The following is a 17,734-nucleotide window of genomic DNA, read 5'->3' as shown; positions in this document are numbered from 1 at the left end:
ACGTCTGGCCTGATGGGAAGCAAAAAGGGCGATAATATCTCCACGTTATAGTAGTATCTTTGATATAGCTGCTGTCCGTGTCATGTCTACCACCTATCTAAGTATCTATCTATTACTTAGCCTACAAGCCTTGCATATGCAATGTCTTTTCCGTCCACTTCGTTATCGAGCTAGGATAGAGCTCCCCAGGATTATTTTCGTCCAGCAGCCCGGCAGCTAAGTAGCTAAATAGCTAAGAAGCTAGCTTTACATAGGTGGCGCCTGCCCGATGCAATTACCATATCGAAAACCCCACATTTTTTTCTTTCTTTTCTCGAAGGAAAGGAATTTTAAAATTTTTTTTAAACCTGCATAACGGATCATCTTCCCCTATGCATACCCCTCCCCTCTTCCCTTCCCTTTCCCCCCCCCCCCTCCACCTGTCCCGCGCTATGGGTTGGATCCTTTTTTTGATTTTTTTATTATTATTACTTAAGTAGTATTTACTACGGTTGCCTCGGATGGGTGGATAAAATGTGTCTGCGAATGTGAGAGTCTAGAAAGAAACAAAAAAAAACGTGGGCTGTGTTTTTTGCGAAAAGGCGGGAGATGATCGACGGACGTGGGTTGTGGCCGATAAGTTTCCAGATGGCCAGTAACGTACGGTTTGATCAAGCTTGAACTCGGTAAACTAAGCTACCGAGATTTTCTTTTCTTTTCTTTTCTTTTTAATCCGCACAAATATCGCAAGAGTTGAACCCTTGTGACCGCGTTCACCGCCCTGCTTGCTGCTTGGGGAGGGAGGAATGGAAAGACAGAGAATCGAATCAGGGTTCGAATTTTTGAATCGATTCTGAAGATTGTAATTTTTCGCCTTAAGCCTTATTTGGGTTTAATTTTCTTCCCCCTTTTTGAAGTAAAACAGCACAAAGGACGCAATGATCGTGACTATTATATTATATTATATTATTAACCGTATGACGAAGCTGTTTGGTCATGGAGATAGCTTTAATTTTGAGACAAACCGCACAAAACACGCAGTGGCCACGGAATGTAATATAATAATACTGCTTATTAGATTCGAATCTGAGATCGGTTTAAGTTAGTTAGTAATCACGAGGCGAGATTTACACCAGGATATGAAATCATACCCCGTCGAGAACGGAATCCAATTTACATTTTTTGGTTTATCCTTCGTTCTGGAGAGTTCGAGATTTGATCTTTGCTCTTACATAGACACTTGCGCCGATTTCGCCCCCCCCGGTGCAGCGACATGCACGCACGCATGGACCTCATGATGTGTGCCATGATTTATACTTTCTTACTTTGTATATGTGCCATGCGGACGGTTATACATGTATAATATATTATCGTCTTGGCGCAATAGAAACAACCTACGTTCCTAAATTTCAACAAATGGACATTCAGCAGATGTTTTTTTTTGACTAAGAAAAAAGGATCGGATGAGGATTTGTGAAACTGTATGGGGTAGATACATACGTGGGGAAGTGTGCTTAGACTTAGAGTTAGTCCCGTCCCAGAAACATGCATAAGTACAGTATATATTTGGGGGGTAAGTATCTTTTATGTAATTATTTGAATTGGTTGCTTACAATTGGTGGTATTACATATATTAGATATAGCAGTACTGCCAGTATTATAAATTAACAATTGAAATTTGAAGTTACTTATATATAATCGTGTGAATCCTGATAGTTAATGTAGATGATGAAATGGTAGTTTATACTTGGTAACACTAGCTATAGATTTGTATATACTATGGTATTAAACTACTGGTCTGTTTATTTGGGTATCTGAGGGGTAAGTATAGCATTAGAGGTACCCGGTAAGTTGGTGGTTTACAATCTACTCGACTCTACTCTACTGCTATGTCACGGAGATCACAGCTGGGATCACCATATTATGAACCATTCATTATAAATCTTCAATAAAAAAAGTCAAAATCATTGATTATATTGGTTTCCTTATGAGACGTGTAAGCATCACTGAAGTTAGTACTTTGAGTAAAGGATACATCTTCTAGTATACCGTATTTCGTCGACATCCCGAGATCCAATTAATTGTACTATCGAATACGACGAGAAAGCCCCTCTAGAAGCGTGACGTCTAACTAATTATAACTTACGGCATTAACCCTTTCCTTAAAAAAGGCTCAAAAATAAAAGACTTGAGAGATCATATCAAACGACCTAAATATAATAAAATAACTATCATGATCATGCCCTCTTCGTCACTAGCAGTACCCACCGACCCGCTTTCTAATTCTTGGAATTACGTGGTCGATGTTAGAACGCTGGACCGCGTATCGGTAATATTCCCTCTCTTATATATCTTTTTCTAACTCCTCTTTTTCAAACATCTCAAGTTGAATTTATTTTGTTTATTTCATTTTTGTTGAATAGGAAATCCTCGAAACCAGAGTCCGTCTTACAAAACTAGAGGGAGAAGCGATATTTACGGAATTAACCCTTGTTCAACAACAAATTGATGAGGTATTGAAGTCTATCGAAGGGATGAAAGGTGGGGGGAAAGAGTGGTTGGAAGTTGCGGAGGGAGCGTTTGGGGAGTTGACGAGGATGCAGTTGGAGGTTGAGGAGAAGGTTAGGAGGATGGGGAGGATTATGGATGGGATGGATGAGTTGGGGATGGAGTTGGATTTGTGGGTGTGTATTCTTTCTTCTCTCTTTTATATATATGAATGGCTAATAAATTTGTGATTTTGAATAGTTGAGGTATCAATCGACGAATCGGAATTATAAACCTCGATAGGAGTTTGGGGTTTAATCATGTTTTGGGTTTAGTCAATTGGGTTCTTCTTTTCTTGTTTTTCTTGGGACGGAGTTCTGCCTTCTGGTTATGGCTCTTTGGCTACATGTATAGAGGTCACTAGGTCTGGTGTTCTGTGGTTATTGTCATAGACTGGTTCTGTTCTGATCCAGATCGAGATTTAGATCTGGATTCTGCTAATATAATGGGAGTATGCTGGAAGGACCCTTGTCGGCTTTGGCCTATCGTGTAGTGCACTGGTGTTACACGGCATGGAGCACGTCATGGCCTTTGAATCCCTGCTTCCTTCCTATATTATATTATAATTAGAAGTCACAGTTGCGTAGAAGGTAATAAAGCTTCGGAAGATAACAGTAATATAATAAAATGTCTAAGCTAAGAACATTCAAAAAAAGGATATGCATATTTTTTCTATCGCTTTACGCTATTCATTAATCATATCATACCAGAGTATCAAATCATATCATATCATATCACAGTCTAGACGCATAATATATGCTGGAGTCGTATCGTATCATATCATATCATCGGAATCACAATTCCGCAACGCCCTCAAAATAGGCCTTAACATCCTGATACCCTTCCAACTTTTCGACCCTAACTCCTTCCCCTTCCTGTCCAAGTTCCAATGCTTTAACCACCCCATTTTCTACCTTCCAGTTACCCAAGAACTCACGAAGGTTTTGTTCCACCCCATCCTTACGTTCGTATAAGAAACATACGGCATCGAAGCCGCCGGCACCTGGTACCACGCCGCCGATTACGCCTTCGACATCATTCGCAGCTGCATCTAATAGCTTCGTTTGGGATTCTGGTTCGATTTCGACGGCTGCTTTGGTACCCAATTCCCTAACCATTTCTCTGATTGCTGTGATACGTTGTTTGATAGTGTCGATGTAATCTTCGTTATTGTTATTAGAATTGTTGATAATATCCTTAATAGTGGAGATTAAATCCTCATTTCTGGAATTTAGTTGTTTCCAAACGAGTTCTGCATCTTCACCACCGGATTTTCGCCACGATAGGACTGTTTTTACCATCCCCGGGGTTGAAGAACCACATTGGACATCACCCATTACCAAACCGATCTGTGGCGGGAGGGTAATCGGTGTCGATTCCATCGACGTCCATGGTTTATTCACCGTTTCCTTCAAGATTTTTGTAAACTCCGGATCCGTGGGGTCCGGAATCGCAGTTAGGATTTCCGGGGGGAAACGTCGGTATATACACGAACCGTACGTCGCAGCAGCTACATCGAACCCACTGCCTACTTTCCCCTGAGCGGCGCAGTGGGATGCTTGTGCTAGATTGTGGAAGATGTGAGGGGGTAGTTTCGTCTCCGAAGAGTTTTGGAGGAAGTGGAGGAGGATGGAGGAGGTTAGGGAGGTTACCAGGGCGGCTGATGAGCCCAGACCGGTTTTGTAGGCGGATTTGATGGGGAATGGGAGGGAGTTGAAGCGCGGGATCGGAGGGGGTGGTTGGGAGTAGTACGGGTTGTCGGCGAGGATGGTGAGGGTTGTTGGTGGGGGGATGGGGAGGGAGAGGTAGGAGAGGGTGTATTTGAGGGTTGTGAGGACGAAGGGGTTTGAGTCTCTGTTTCTATGTTGTTAGCACGGTCTTGTTGAAGATATCATATTTAAGAGTAAGGTAGATTATTAGATAGAGAATGATAGAATGATTGGAGTACCCTTCGTTGGTTTGGACTACGGAGACAGCTTTCCCGCCATCTTCGTCCGAGGCGGAGACTTGGTATTCCCAGATGGCATCTTGGAATTGAGGGGATCTAACTGTGATCTTGCCCGGTGGTGCCGAGGGGTCCTGAGAAGGAGTGGCGACGCAATGGATCCGTGCGCTGAGGGCGAAGACCAGACCGCGACAGGAGGGATCGAGGACCGTGTAACCGCCGGCGAGCAGGACTTTGCCTGGAGCTGAGACGGCGGTTGATGCCATTTTTTTTTAAACTTTTCTTAGTTTATTTTACCCCAGATTACGAGTGACCGCGGTTAGCTATCTTGATTTTTTGATCCGGAGTAGTTCACGTTAATGTTCAATGCAATGAGAAAGAAGTGGAGTGCGCATGCGGTGGAGTGGTGGAGTGGGGAGGTAAGCATAACTCCGGACGGCAGAAGTCGGCTTCAAGACTCGGGCAGGGAAAACATGTCGGCTTTCGGTGCTGACAGGCAACCCGACTGCCGATTTACTTTCCCGCTTAATTTAGAAATCCTGTCATCTGGGTCAGCTGGACGCCTTTTCTGCTAAGGTTTGTTCCTTTTTATTCGGCATCCCGAGGAGTCCGAGTCGATTTTTAACATTTAACATTTAACAGGAGGGAAGAGTTCCGTTCGCACCCGATAAATGCGATAAAATGGCTCCCAACTTTGGCAGCTCACGAAAATGGGATATAACTTGTTAGCCGTTCTGAGGCTAGAGCAGTCGCAGATTAAAAAATTTTTGATTTGGTCTCGTGGACGTTTTTATTATTATTATTATTGAAATTGATGGAAGACTTCCTTCGGTCGGTACGGGTTTCCCGGTGGAGATGAGATGATGTAAGTATATTCTACATTACTAGTACTGTTACTAGTACTGTTACTAGTAGTACTACACAAGTAGTATAGGGCAGGCTGAGAAGCCCTGGGTCACATTGAGGCCGTACCTTGGTGATAGTTGGTTAGTTAGTGTGTGTATGCAGGACATCATTACGAATCAGGGCATCCCATTGCATCAATCGGTCCTGCACATTGACAAGGTCTTCCCGCAAAATCTTCGTGGTCGAGTCATCCTCCATCCATCCATCCATACCTACCTAATCTCTTCTGCTCTGTTTGGATCAAATTGAATTTTTAATAGATATCTTCGAATTCAATATTGTAGAAATAAATAAAATAAAATAAAATAAATATTTAATTGTATCCGTATATAATAATATTTGATTGCGGGGTGGATGATATAATAAGAAGCACAGTGATAATATCCTCGGTCGGCCAAAGTGCAGGTTCCCACCGTCCAGTTCCGCCAACCCGGAACCAACCAGCCAATCCGTCTTTTAACCTTTTTTTGGGTGTCGCACCAATCAAAAAAATAAAATAAAATAAAAATAAAAATAAAATAAAAATTGAATAAAATTCTGACGGAAGAATACAAGACGAACATCCCACTTTCCTTCCATCTTCACAGCCCACTTTTTATATCCTGACATTCACACCACACACACACTTCCTCTTCCTCTTTCTCTTCCCTCTCCACTACCACTACCACCAACTACCACCCATCATCAGACTCATCGTCATACTCATATTCATCCTTTCCCACCTACCCACTATTGTTACAGGTCGGACCCGAGCGGACTCCGGCTATCTAATTGAATTCTCCTTCTCGCCGAAAATTCTCACGCGATAACCCGTCCCGAGTCGTCTGGCATTCTCCTCGGTTCAGATGACGCGGCAATCTCCATTATAATCGGGTATACCAAACATCCTGAGGAATATAGTAAGTCTTCAACCTTGTCTTCCTCTTCTTCTTCTTTTTCTTTTGTATTTTAATTTTTATTTTGAAAAAAAAAATTAAAATTAAAATTTTTTTTTGTCGCTGTCGACTCTGCCGTCTGCCGACGTTCTTTCGGTACCTTGCTTCCTTGCTAACTTCCAAGCGATGTAGCCCCGGTTATCACACCACTCCGATATATTCCCCTTCCCTGGGCTTCCCACTTGACCACTTATGGTTTTCAAGCCCTTCACCATCGCTGCAGCTCGTCAGAGCTTTGCACGAAACTTCGTCAATGGATACGCTCAATCTGCCGTCGCCGCTGCCCAGTCCTCCTACGCTACCACTACATCATTCCCTCTCTCTCGTCTAGGCCAGAACACTCCCTCTAAGATCCAGGCTGTCTTCAATGGTCCTAATAGTGGCAACCGGTCTAAATTCGCCAGAGGCAGTGATCACCTGGGGCATCAACACTCCATCTTTAACAAAGATGGCGATCGCTCCTTGAAATATCCGGAGAGACTCCAACCTACACATGCTTCTATATCCTTGCAGCTCCAGCAGGAGCTCGAGAAGAAGGATGTCGGTCCTCCGTCTCCGGAATTGAAGCCTCGTGCTTCGTCCATGTCGACGGTTCGGGACTACCCAACTCTGGAAGAACCTGATAGGCTTTCTCTTGACAGCTTGGAAGTTGCAATCGAGGAGGATGAGTTTGTTGCCACTGCTCCGGCGAAAGCTGCAGTAGTCGGAAACAATCTCCAAACTGTTCCCGAGGTCGCTGAAGTGAAAGCTGAAGCTACTTCTTCGGAAACCGCTCCGAAAGTTGCTGCTGCTACTGCTACGAAAGATGCCGCGTCTGCTTCAGCACCCGGCGAGGTTGCGGAGACCGCATCCGAGACTAGTGACATTACTGTGGTCAATAGCTCGAGTACGACCTCCACATACGTCGTCAAGGATTACATTCAGCTCTTTGATAACATGAAGCTTGCCGAACAATACGACCAGATCCCTCTCGCTTTCAGGGAAATGGTCGACAATGGCATCGTTCCAACTACTGATGCGTACAACTACTTGCTTCATGCTTTCACTCAGATCCCTTTGATGGGCCATGAGCGTATCAGCCGTGTCATGAATGTCTATGCTGAGATGATGGAGCGCAAAATGGTCCCGTCTCATTACACTTACAGCATTGTCATTGGGACGCTCGCTGATCAGGCAACTCGGGTTCAAGACCACGCTAAGGAGGCTGACGTTAAGGTCAAGCGTTTTGGTTTCTCTCTCTCCAGCCCTGCCCAGGCTTACAATAACATGTCCGATAAACACTTCTCGTTGGCAACCGACATCTATGGCACCGCTCTAACGCTTAAGCACCGTCTGACCCCCGAGTCCCTCAATATGCTCCTTCAAGCCTCGGCACAGAAGGATCGTAGTGACATGTTTGCCCCAATTCTCGCAAAGATGGAGGAACTGAGCTTGCAACCCACCATTCCTTCCTACCGTGAGATGATCCGAAGTTTCGGCCGAGCCAAGGACCTCTATTCCGCCATTGACACCTACAACGTTGCAACGGACGCTAAATCTTCCTTCGGAGGATTGACCAATGCTTCGAAGCAAAAGATGGTTGACTCGCTGGTTTACGCCTACTTCTCCTCCGGAGAGGTTAGTGAAGGTTTAGTCTACGTGCAACGTCTTCTCGAACATGGAACCGAAACTACCGCTCTTTGCGTCTCTGTCGTCAAGTCTTACCTCTCTATCCGCAACTATGACGCTGCTGTCGAATGGACTACCGGTTTGAACGCCTCCGAGCCGAAGGAAGCTGCTGTTTTGAATCAGGTTTGCACCGAAGCTGCTGATGCTGGAAATGCTGAAGCTGCTAAGGTCATCTACGAAAAATTGTCCAAGTCCCAGAGTGCTTTGAGTACCGCCACTTACTCCAGTCTCGTCGCCATGAGTCTCCGAAACAAGGATCTTGATGCTGCTGAAAAATTCTTCAGAGAAGCCGAGTCGTTGCCCAACTTCTTGGTTAGCGAAACCGGTTTACATCTGGCTACCATGTTTGCGGTTGTTGGCGCGGAGCTTGACAAATTGGACTACGGAATGGACGTCTACCGCCGAATCGTCGAGAGATTCCACTCTGCCAGCCAGCCGTTGAAAGCCCAGGCCATGACCTCCGTCCACGCCATCTTTGATAACTTGAACTCCTTGGACCTCATCACACAACGACAAAGCTTGAATATCTTGCACTTGATTAACCACCTCGGCATGCCAATCCCGGATGTTGCAATCGCTCGCAGGCTTCTCAAGTCCTTCGAAGGTGTCCCCATGGATAGTCTCTCCCCGGCCGATTTCCACCTCTTGGTCATCCCACAAGCCGTTGTCTCTCTCCACCCTGAGGCCAGCAAGAAGGACGCCCAGAAGATTTTCTCCATGGCTCAGCTCGCTCACCAATTCCAATTGCCACTATGGAACTTCCCAGCTCACGTCGTCGAATCTGTCCAGGAATATGCTATGCCCCCCGTTGCTCCCCAGGAAATACCTTACCCGACTCCAGTTAGCGCTGGAGCCGAGAATGCTGCTTTCCCCTGGTCTGCCGCTCCATCTAATGAACACGCTCCTACCCCAATGGCACAGCACGATCCTCTTGATGAAATCGACCCCCACCAGGCTACTCTCGATCTTGAAGGTTCTAACGCATTTATGGCTAGATTGGAAGGCCGAACAAGCCCTCCTCTTCGTGCTACGGAAATCGTCAACAGGTTCAATCTTCTCAAGGGTCACCGTCACTACCAACCACAGGTTATTGCTCGCGCTATCGGAAGTATCGCTCGTCAAGAGGGATACGGCGAGAAGCGTCTTGGTGCTTGCGTCAACATCTTCAACCAGGCCCTCAAGGATATGCCCCTTCTCAAGGAATACCGCAAGGCCAGGTACGGTTGGTACTTGATGTACGATGCCATGATTGCTGCCTGTCTTCACCTTGAACGTCTTGACCTCGCCCGCAAATACCACCAGGAAATGCTTGAGTTCGGAGCTTCGCCCTCTGCCAACACCTACGGTCTTTACATTGTCCAGCTTAAGGGATCCCATGGCAACTTTGATGAAGCATCTGAGGCCATCAAGATCTTCGAGCAGGCCAAGGCTGAGGGTATCGCACCAACTTCTTTCCTCTACAATGCATTGATTGGCAAGCTATCCAAGGCTCGTCGTATCGATGACTGTCTCTCGTACTTCTCGGAAATGCGTGCCAACAACATCAAGCCAACCAGTGTTACCTACGGTACCATTGTCAATGCTCTGTGCCGCGTTAGCGACGAACGTTTTGCCGAAGAACTCTTCGCTGAGATGGAGGCCATGCCAAACTACAAGCCACGACCAGCCCCATATAACAGCATGATCCAATTCTTCGTCCATACTAAGCACAACCGCACCAAGGCTCTGTACTACTACGAGCGAATGAGGAGCTTGAACATTGCACCAACATCTTTCACTTATAAGCTCCTCATCGAAGCTCACGTTACCTGCGACCCACCAGACCTCAAGTCTGGCGAGGACATCATCCGCCAGATGCGCGCCGAACGTGTCCTCGTCGAGGCTCAACACCATGCCGCCATTATCCACGCCAAGGGATGTGTTCTCGGAGACGTTGCCGGAGCTCGAGAGAGCTTTGACAAGGCCCTCCGTGACCCATCTGTCAAGGCCGATACCACCGTTTTCCAAGCCTATATCGAATCTCTCGTTGCCAACCACCGTGTCCGCGAAACCCCCGAGATCGTTGCTCTTATGCAAGCCAAGCACATCCAGATGACACCTTATATTGCCAACCCACTCATCCACGGATGGGCTTTGGAAGGTGAGATCGAAAAGTCTAGGATGTTGTATGATTCGCTCTACCCGGACCCATCCCGCGGACATTCCGCCAACAAGAGGGAGCCGAGCACATACGAGGCTATGACACGAGCATTTTTGGCTGTCAGCGATCACGATTCCGCGATGGGAGTTGTGAACGAGATGGCTTCAAGGAGCTACCCTCCACCAGTTATGACGAGGGTCCTTGATCTCATTCGTGGCGGTCATGAAGCTTAGGTGAGGTAAAGAGTGGAGGTTGTTTTTTATTTTCATAACACGGGTGTTTTCTCTTTTTTTTTATCTTCGTTTTCATGGATTCTGACTAGCCTCAGCCAAACCTGCACATACTCTTTTTTTAATCTTCTTCTGCTTAGATGATTATATTTCTTGCCCTTGCATCTTATTTCCTATTGTTTCTTTTTTATCACGAAAAGCTAAATTTCCTTTCAATTCAAATCAGCATGCATGGGTTTGGCTAGGTTTCTACTGTTTTGTCATTTTCCTTTACTGTACCGTGTTATGACTGTTTTATGACCTCCAGGTAACGGGATTTACGGCGTTCTGTGCGACTTGTTGCATTTTTATGGGGGGTTTCTCCTTTGTACGGAGTTCTTTTTTTTTTCGTATTAGGCTTTTTTCAAAAATGCTAAAAAAGAAATGGCGTTCTTTATTTTTATTATTACTTTCCTGGTCTTTTCTATAACTCTCGGTGTGTGTTCCAGTCGTTCCATCTGGGTGCGTATGTCTCCTTTTCTAAATTTTTTTACTTTCATAAGTACTTGTGCGTACGTAAGTACCTACTTCTACTATCATATCCCCTATGAAGGGGGGTGCTCCAGATATTGCACCTCTGGGATTATATAAGGGCGGTCTCGTGGAAACCTGTTAAAGTCACGGGCTGGGTTTTCCCCTTTTTAGCTACTTTTTTTTTATATATACTTTTTTTTTTGTTTTCCTATGTTGGATCTCTTGCGCGGCTACCATATATGACGAAGGGGACCGGATTATTTTGGTGGAGGAAAGAAAGAAGGAAAGAAGGGTGGTATTAGCTCCGGGGGTGAGATTTGAGCTAGTTAGGTATAATAGGCAAGATTTATGTATATGATATATCTTGGCCTGGCCTTTTTGTTAATAAACAAAGGTCTGAAATAGGTGAGGAAGAGGTGGAGTGGCCATGGGGGATTCCAAAAAGTCGGATGGATGGGGTTTGTAAATACTGTTGAAGGGCTTTTTGGGGTGGTGTATAGATGGATGGATGGATGGAAGGGAACCTTCTCCTTGTAACATAGGAAATCTCAGCTCTTAGATAAATATCTTTTTTTTCTTTTGTTAACTTTTTTTTTTTTTGTTAATTTTTATATATATATTCTTGTGGATAGTTTAGGTTTTGGTTGGTTGGTGAAAGGGGGGGGGGTTTTACCTATATGGAACATTGAATGGAAACTGGATATTTCTGAACATATATACTTAATTACTGGTGGCGTTCCGTGATTAGTTGAGACTTTTTCTTCTCCTCTTCTTTTGCTTCTTTTATTTTTTGGGAAGTATTTGTGTGCTCGTGCTGTGGAATCGAAGTGATATATAACTTTTGCCGTTTAGAGTGTAGGGTGCTACGGCATACTGCTACTATCTTTCAGGCCTTGAAATTTGAGATCTTGGTTTATCAGGCCGGGTTTTGTCGCGAACTGGTAGTAGCTTATAGTGCTTCACAACCTCACATGTATCGTGATATTTAGTGCGTTAAAAGTATGCTAATAAGTTTCTATACGATATTCCAAGTTAGTTCGGGGTGAATTCGAAATCTACGTGTTACGCTATTCAGATCCATTTCTGATATATATGTATACATGTATATTATAAATGTTGATACAAACAGCGCTTTTTCAAGCCGTAAGTAAATAGTTCCTGAGACTAGCTATGCCTTCTTATCAAAGAAGGCGACCTTCGACTCAAGGGTGATGAATCCGGTCAAGAATATGGCCGATATATACCCCGCAAGTGGGTTACTCAGGAAAGATGAGGTACATGATTTCCTTGATGGCATCTCTGCTCAAAGATTCTTTTCATCGCCTGCATGTGTTCCAACGAAAAGTCCGGCGTCATCCTCTCGAATTCTTGAGCATTGACGGGATCGAATTTGTAGTTTTGCCAATCCCTTTCAAACTCTTCCAAAGCCTCTTGAGCCCTTGGGATATCGGCAATCAAAGCTATAACCCGCTCGCGGGCCCCGATGGTTTTCCCCTGACGCATTTTCCGTGCGAAGCTTTTACCATTACCAAATACCTTTTCGACTAATCTGGCGTATAGAATCATATGGGTGATATTCCGGTGTGGTTCTTCCATTCGGTTTATCTGTTGGTTAAATTCTTGATTGGTTGGGAGGACGGATTTGTGTAGTTTTAACAGTTCGTTGACTGGTTTTTCTAATTCATCGCCCTTTAGATTTGTATCTGATATGAGGGTTTCGAGGATGACGATCATATCAACGACAATAGGCATAAGCTGGAAGGCACCCTCCGCGGCGTTGGTATCGTACCATTGAATACCATGACCGGTAAAACCCAGATCTATCAGATGAAGATACTCCTCCGATGGGTTTTTCAAAAATCGACCTTTTTCATAACGAGGTTCTCCGACTTTTAATCTTTTAGCCTGCTTTAAGATCTTCTCACTTAACATGTCTGTTTTCTGGGTCAACCTTCGAGGGGCTATTAATCCGTCTACTTGATAGCCTTTTAATTCAAATTTCTTCGTCTTTGAACTCCAAACTACATCTTCGTAGGCACCTTGGGTCCATGATACCACTCCTAGTTTGTATAATCGAGTGATAAGATTATGTATTTCATAGGGAGTGGCTGCGATGCAATTGAAAGCAATACGGCGGGCATGACAGTGGAGCTCATGCTCCCTTTCTTCGATCCCGGGTCTATGGTAGATATTGTAGGACATAGTCCTAAAGTTAAGCCACCCGTGACTTCGTACTAGATGATTATACTTTCTTTCCAGCCAAGCACGCTGCTGTACTTGATCCGGACCCATTGTGTGAGTGAATACACAGCAACGGATCCATTTACGAAACAGTGCTATTTCGGTAACGGCGTCTGGATTCCTTGCTAATAATTCGTTTTCAGCGGCCATGTATTCTATTTGATCGATGGTGGAGATGTTCTTTTCGATTTGAGAAGGGAGTTTTTGTTTTTTGTAGGCGGTGAGGATACGGGCGAGTTCGAGGATTGTTGGGTAGGTATCTGCGTTTTTTTGTAGTCCGAGGGAGAGGATCATTTCGGGGTTTACTAGGTCGGAGTCGAGGTTTGTGACGCTGTTTGGGAGGTGTCGTGAGGCGCCGAAGATACCCTCTGTGCGGTTGAAGAGGGTTATGAGGTTTTGATTACGTTGGGCTTCTTCTTCGTTGATTGTGAAGGTTCGGGTTTGGTGGTTGAACTCGACGATGTTGGTTTTGGTTACGATCATGCCGATGAAGTCGAAGGCTGAGAGACTGGTGCCGCCGATGAGTAGTTTCTTTCCTGGAATGATCTTTTTCTTTTCATTATCGAATATCTTTTGCTGGGTTAAATAAGTCGTAAGATCGATGGAGTTCGGAACACCCGTGAAAGCATTTTCCTTAACTTCACCACTAACCGGGATCTCAAATGTAGTTCCTGTACACTTGATAACGAGGTTATATACAAAATCAATCCCCGTCATTTCCTCTCCAGTCTTAACATCCACAACAGTTAAAACAGGAAACCCAGGATTCGAAAAATCAATATTAGAAACAACGACTTCATATCTAACCCTAATCACCAACCACGGAAGATACTCCTTCGCAAGCTTCAAAGCCTCTTCCGTCATTAACTCCGCCGCTTCTCCAATCAAACCCCTGGGACCGCATGCAACACCAGTATTTAAATTTAACTCCCCAGTTCTCGACGACGACGACGCACTGTTAAATATCATCGCAGCAGCTACATTACTTTCCAAAAGTCGGGGCATTATTGTTCCATCTTTCATAGCTAGCTCTGCGTATCGACCCGCTAGGTCTGTTAATCGATCTATACGTCTGATTTGCTCGGTTGATAGACCTTCTTTGTTGATGCTGGAGATTGGGGGGTCTAGAGCGGTGTTTAGAGCTGCGTCGCTACTAAGTTGGAAGGCGGTTCCGAGACCTTCTGTTGGAGGTTGGAGGTCGAAGTAGTCGTGGTGGCGGGGGGATTCGTCGATTGGTTGGTTGCGCCAGAGGAGGGAGAGTTGGGAGGCGATGTAGATGTTGTGGAAGAGACGGCCGCGGAGGCCGAAGCCGCAGATTGCGGTGCGGGTTGGTTTCATTGGTGGTGAGGAGGTTGGTGGATACCTGGTATATATATTATCAAAGATAGTATGTATATACGAGACAATTGACAAGTATAAAATTTTAAAGAGGAATTGTGGATACTGAAGCTTAAAGAGAGCTTTGAGAGATCGATACATCGATTTTATACTAGATCGTAAAACCATAAAGCACAGGTGAAAGAAAAGACTTTTAAGATCTACTTTCGAAGCAATATATATACACATATATATAACCTGCAGGGGACAATAAAATTGACGACTAGTGAGCGAATGTTATGTGATGAAATGAAGACGTTATATATACACTTTTTCAAGATCTCGACTTCGTACCGATATATATACATATACATATACATACTTAAGTACTTATATACCCCCATCTGAAGCCAGACTACATAGGTCCGGTTTGTGACAAGTGATATACGGATTCGACATTCTTTGATGACGCTTTAAATTTACTCTTCGTCATCGATTTTCTAAAGGGGCCGGTTACGTAAGTTCAGGAGTATCGGTGGCCGTTGCATGTTGTTAACTTTTATGCAACATGCATGCATGGGAAATAGTATTTCGAGCGAGATCGGTCTAGAAACGGGTAAGTGAAAATATGTATACTCCCAATTCACTAACCAATAGATAGTTTTGCATGGCATACAACGGTCTGGTCCGGTAAACGGGAAGTAAAAGTATTTAATTCGAAGGTTAAGTACAATAAGGCGTAATTGGAATGCATGCGTGCATGCATATATGCGTTTCTACAGGCCTAGTTAGGCGATTCTGCGAATAAGGAGGCTTTTAATCGTGGGTCATAAAATAACACACATGCACTGTTGTCTAACGATATATAGCGAGTTCGAATCGGTGTGATTGAGATATGCTTAATGGATTTGAGTTATCGAGGAAGTAAATCAAGAAATCAAGGTTTATACAAAAAATGATAATAGGGAGCTGACTTAGGAGGGTTCCAAAGTTTCAACTCTAGTTGTCCGTTGCCTAAATTAACGGAATTATAGGGCTTGTAAATGGTGCGGAGAGAATAATTAATGACCAGCTAGATCCATGCATGTGGATGTCTACTATCTGATTTGCGAGATGAAATATAGGACCTAGTCGTATATTTACGGCTAGTCATGATCATGCCTCGTAATTTAACGTTTAAACTGCATAGGTCGTTAGCTAGTTAACATTAGAAATCGGAGTATAACTGGTACTTGTACAGCATACAAATGCACACCTATATTTAAAAGCTGAAAACAATATTATGTGTATACGTATTTAGGTTAAAGGTTCTCTTTGTAGTTTCTTTTGTTCAAAAATATATATACTATTTGGATTTGGTCAACCCAATACTTGAACGATATAGCTTTGGAATACTGAGAGCTCGAGGGACTAGGGTCTAGTTCTATTACAATCTATATATACTTAGGCACTTACGACGCGAATAAGTTTAGTGGCACAAGTTAACTACATATGCAAATGCCAAATACGGTACTAGTACTACGTTTTGTGAGCGCGTTGTTATAACCGTTATCCGTTCAAGTTAAGCTTATGTTAGCGCTCCAAGTGGACCTTTGAACAGCATCTTGGGGTATAATATAATATTAATAGCTATATATTATGAATAGCGAGGCGCTTTAAGATCCGCTAAATGATCTGTGTTTCTTCTGAGTTGGCTATAGACGATCGAGCTAAGGGTTTAAATGTCTTCGAATAGAAGTTCTAAGTAAAAATGATTAACTCGTTGCCTCGTACCCAGACCTGGAAGATTAAATCGATAAATTTATGCTTATTTACCGTTGTACATATGTCAAGATTAGTCTTGTATCCAGACAGTGGATCCCAGTGCGGGAGAATATCTCGGGGAAGAATTTAGCCGGATATGAGAAAAAGACGGAATGGAAGGTTGCTACGTTTATAAAATGCTCCCCCACAGAATCTCGATACGGTAGAGCCTATTGTCACTTTTGTATTGATGGTCTTTCTTTTCTTTTCTTCTTTCTTTGAATAGAATATTCTCCCAGAGGCTTATATCAAACCCTGAATGCCGAAATACCGCGACAGTAGCTAGTTATATCACGAGTGGAATTGAAGAATGCATGGTAAACATGCATATGATTTTTTACGGAGGTATATATGGCTTCAGTTATTGTTTTTGTGTAAACACATTTGATTAATTACACTTGCGCAATTGCAGTTTGATATGTCCGAGCAGGAATCAACTTATCAGCAACTGATAGCTTGACGTGGCGATCCTACTAGCTACGCGTATACGGTTAATTTGCTATTGTACATACATGGTTAAAGGCATAGATATCGATAGCAAATGCTTGTCTATGACCAGCGGCTCGGTCGAAGCCCTTGCCGGGTGAAGGGGGCAATCGATTCTCACCAATACCATAGTCTTGTTTATGGCCGAGGCTATTAGTTATAGGTGTTCGTGAGGGTATATTCTTGTTCTGACATGAAAAGATAGTACAAATAATTGATAATTGGTATCTAGTCTAGTTCCGAGTTTACTCGACAGTTTTCATTGTTAACATGTTCGCTCTTCCTCTAATTTAATAAGAATCGCTAGTCTTTCAATGGCATGTGCACATGTGACGTTATGAAACTCTACTTTAAGAACCCCAAGTTAATTAACGTATACGTACCTTAGCTATATACACGTAACGATACCCGTGTTTTGGGAGGATCATCCAACCGAATGTTTTGCTTACATTATAAACATTAATTATATTTGAGTAAATATATTAGTAAACTTGAATTAACTAAATAAAGTGAAATGAAATAGATAGTATCTCAATATAGACTAGTATTACTTATTAATATTGGAAGGAAAAAATATTGTGAATATTAAGTAGCTATAGGTGGATGTGCATTTGACGCCAAGCCTAGAGTTCTTTGGTGAACCAGCTCCCCAGTCCTTCGCGACGAAAGACACGACGGACTCGCAGACGATAGATCCGATATCTACGTTTTTTATAGAACTTAATCATGTATTTAAGAACCTTTGGGCGAGGGTAGTTCTCAGTTTATCATGGAACTCCATCGGTCAATGCAACGTTGCAACTTAGCTTACAACCTAATTCAACAGCTGTAACTAAGTAGCCTTATACGTATACTATTTACTGTGTTACATTTTCGAAATCTCTACCAAACAACTTCTATATTTAACCCGAATATTATATTATACCATATTACCCTCCAAGAGCTCTGAATAGATAGAGTTGAGAAACAATTGAGAAACAAGCAGAGCGCCATGCTTGTATGTACAATTGTGCTGCTAAGCTAG

At 43.6% G+C, this 17,734-nt stretch overlaps 4 protein-coding genes across 4 annotated transcripts; 2 read left to right on the top strand and 2 right to left on the bottom strand.

Annotated features, from left to right (window-relative positions):
* Positions 1 to 2,212: 2,212 nt before the first annotated feature.
* AOL_s00006g312 (uncharacterized protein) lies at positions 2,213 to 2,769 on the top strand (the record flags this gene model as incomplete). Its single annotated transcript, XM_011119621.1, has 3 exons — positions 2,213 to 2,308; positions 2,403 to 2,663; positions 2,728 to 2,769. The coding sequence occupies 3 exons, from the start codon at positions 2,213 to 2,215 to the stop codon at positions 2,767 to 2,769; spliced, it is 399 nt and encodes a 132-aa protein (XP_011117923.1).
* Positions 2,770 to 3,320: 551 nt separating this feature from the next.
* AOL_s00006g311 (uncharacterized protein) lies at positions 3,321 to 4,737 on the bottom strand (the record flags this gene model as incomplete). The annotated part of the gene is made up of 2 exons (XM_011119620.1): positions 3,321 to 4,380; positions 4,475 to 4,737. 2 exons carry the CDS (start codon positions 4,735 to 4,737, stop codon positions 3,321 to 3,323), a joined length of 1,323 nt encoding a protein of 440 aa, XP_011117922.1.
* A 1,767-nt stretch (positions 4,738 to 6,504) lies between these two features.
* Positions 6,505 to 10,353, top strand: AOL_s00006g310 (uncharacterized protein; the record flags this gene model as incomplete). Its single annotated transcript, XM_011119619.1, has 1 exon — positions 6,505 to 10,353. The coding sequence occupies one exon, from the start codon at positions 6,505 to 6,507 to the stop codon at positions 10,351 to 10,353; it is 3,849 nt and encodes a 1,282-aa protein (XP_011117921.1).
* A 1,770-nt stretch (positions 10,354 to 12,123) lies between these two features.
* On the bottom strand, positions 12,124 to 14,442 carry AOL_s00006g309 (uncharacterized protein; the record flags this gene model as incomplete). The annotated part of the gene is made up of 1 exon (XM_011119618.1): positions 12,124 to 14,442. One exon carries the CDS (start codon positions 14,440 to 14,442, stop codon positions 12,124 to 12,126), a length of 2,319 nt encoding a protein of 772 aa, XP_011117920.1.
* Positions 14,443 to 17,734: the final 3,292 nt, after the last annotated feature.

The sequence above is a fragment of the Orbilia oligospora genome, assembly GCF_000225545.1.
Source record: "Orbilia oligospora ATCC 24927 unplaced genomic scaffold scaffold00006, whole genome shotgun sequence".
Taxonomy (NCBI): Eukaryota; Fungi; Ascomycota; class Orbiliomycetes; order Orbiliales; family Orbiliaceae; genus Orbilia; species Orbilia oligospora.
The sequence above is the reverse complement of the archived record's forward strand: the minus strand, read 5'-3'. Positions and strand labels throughout refer to the sequence as shown.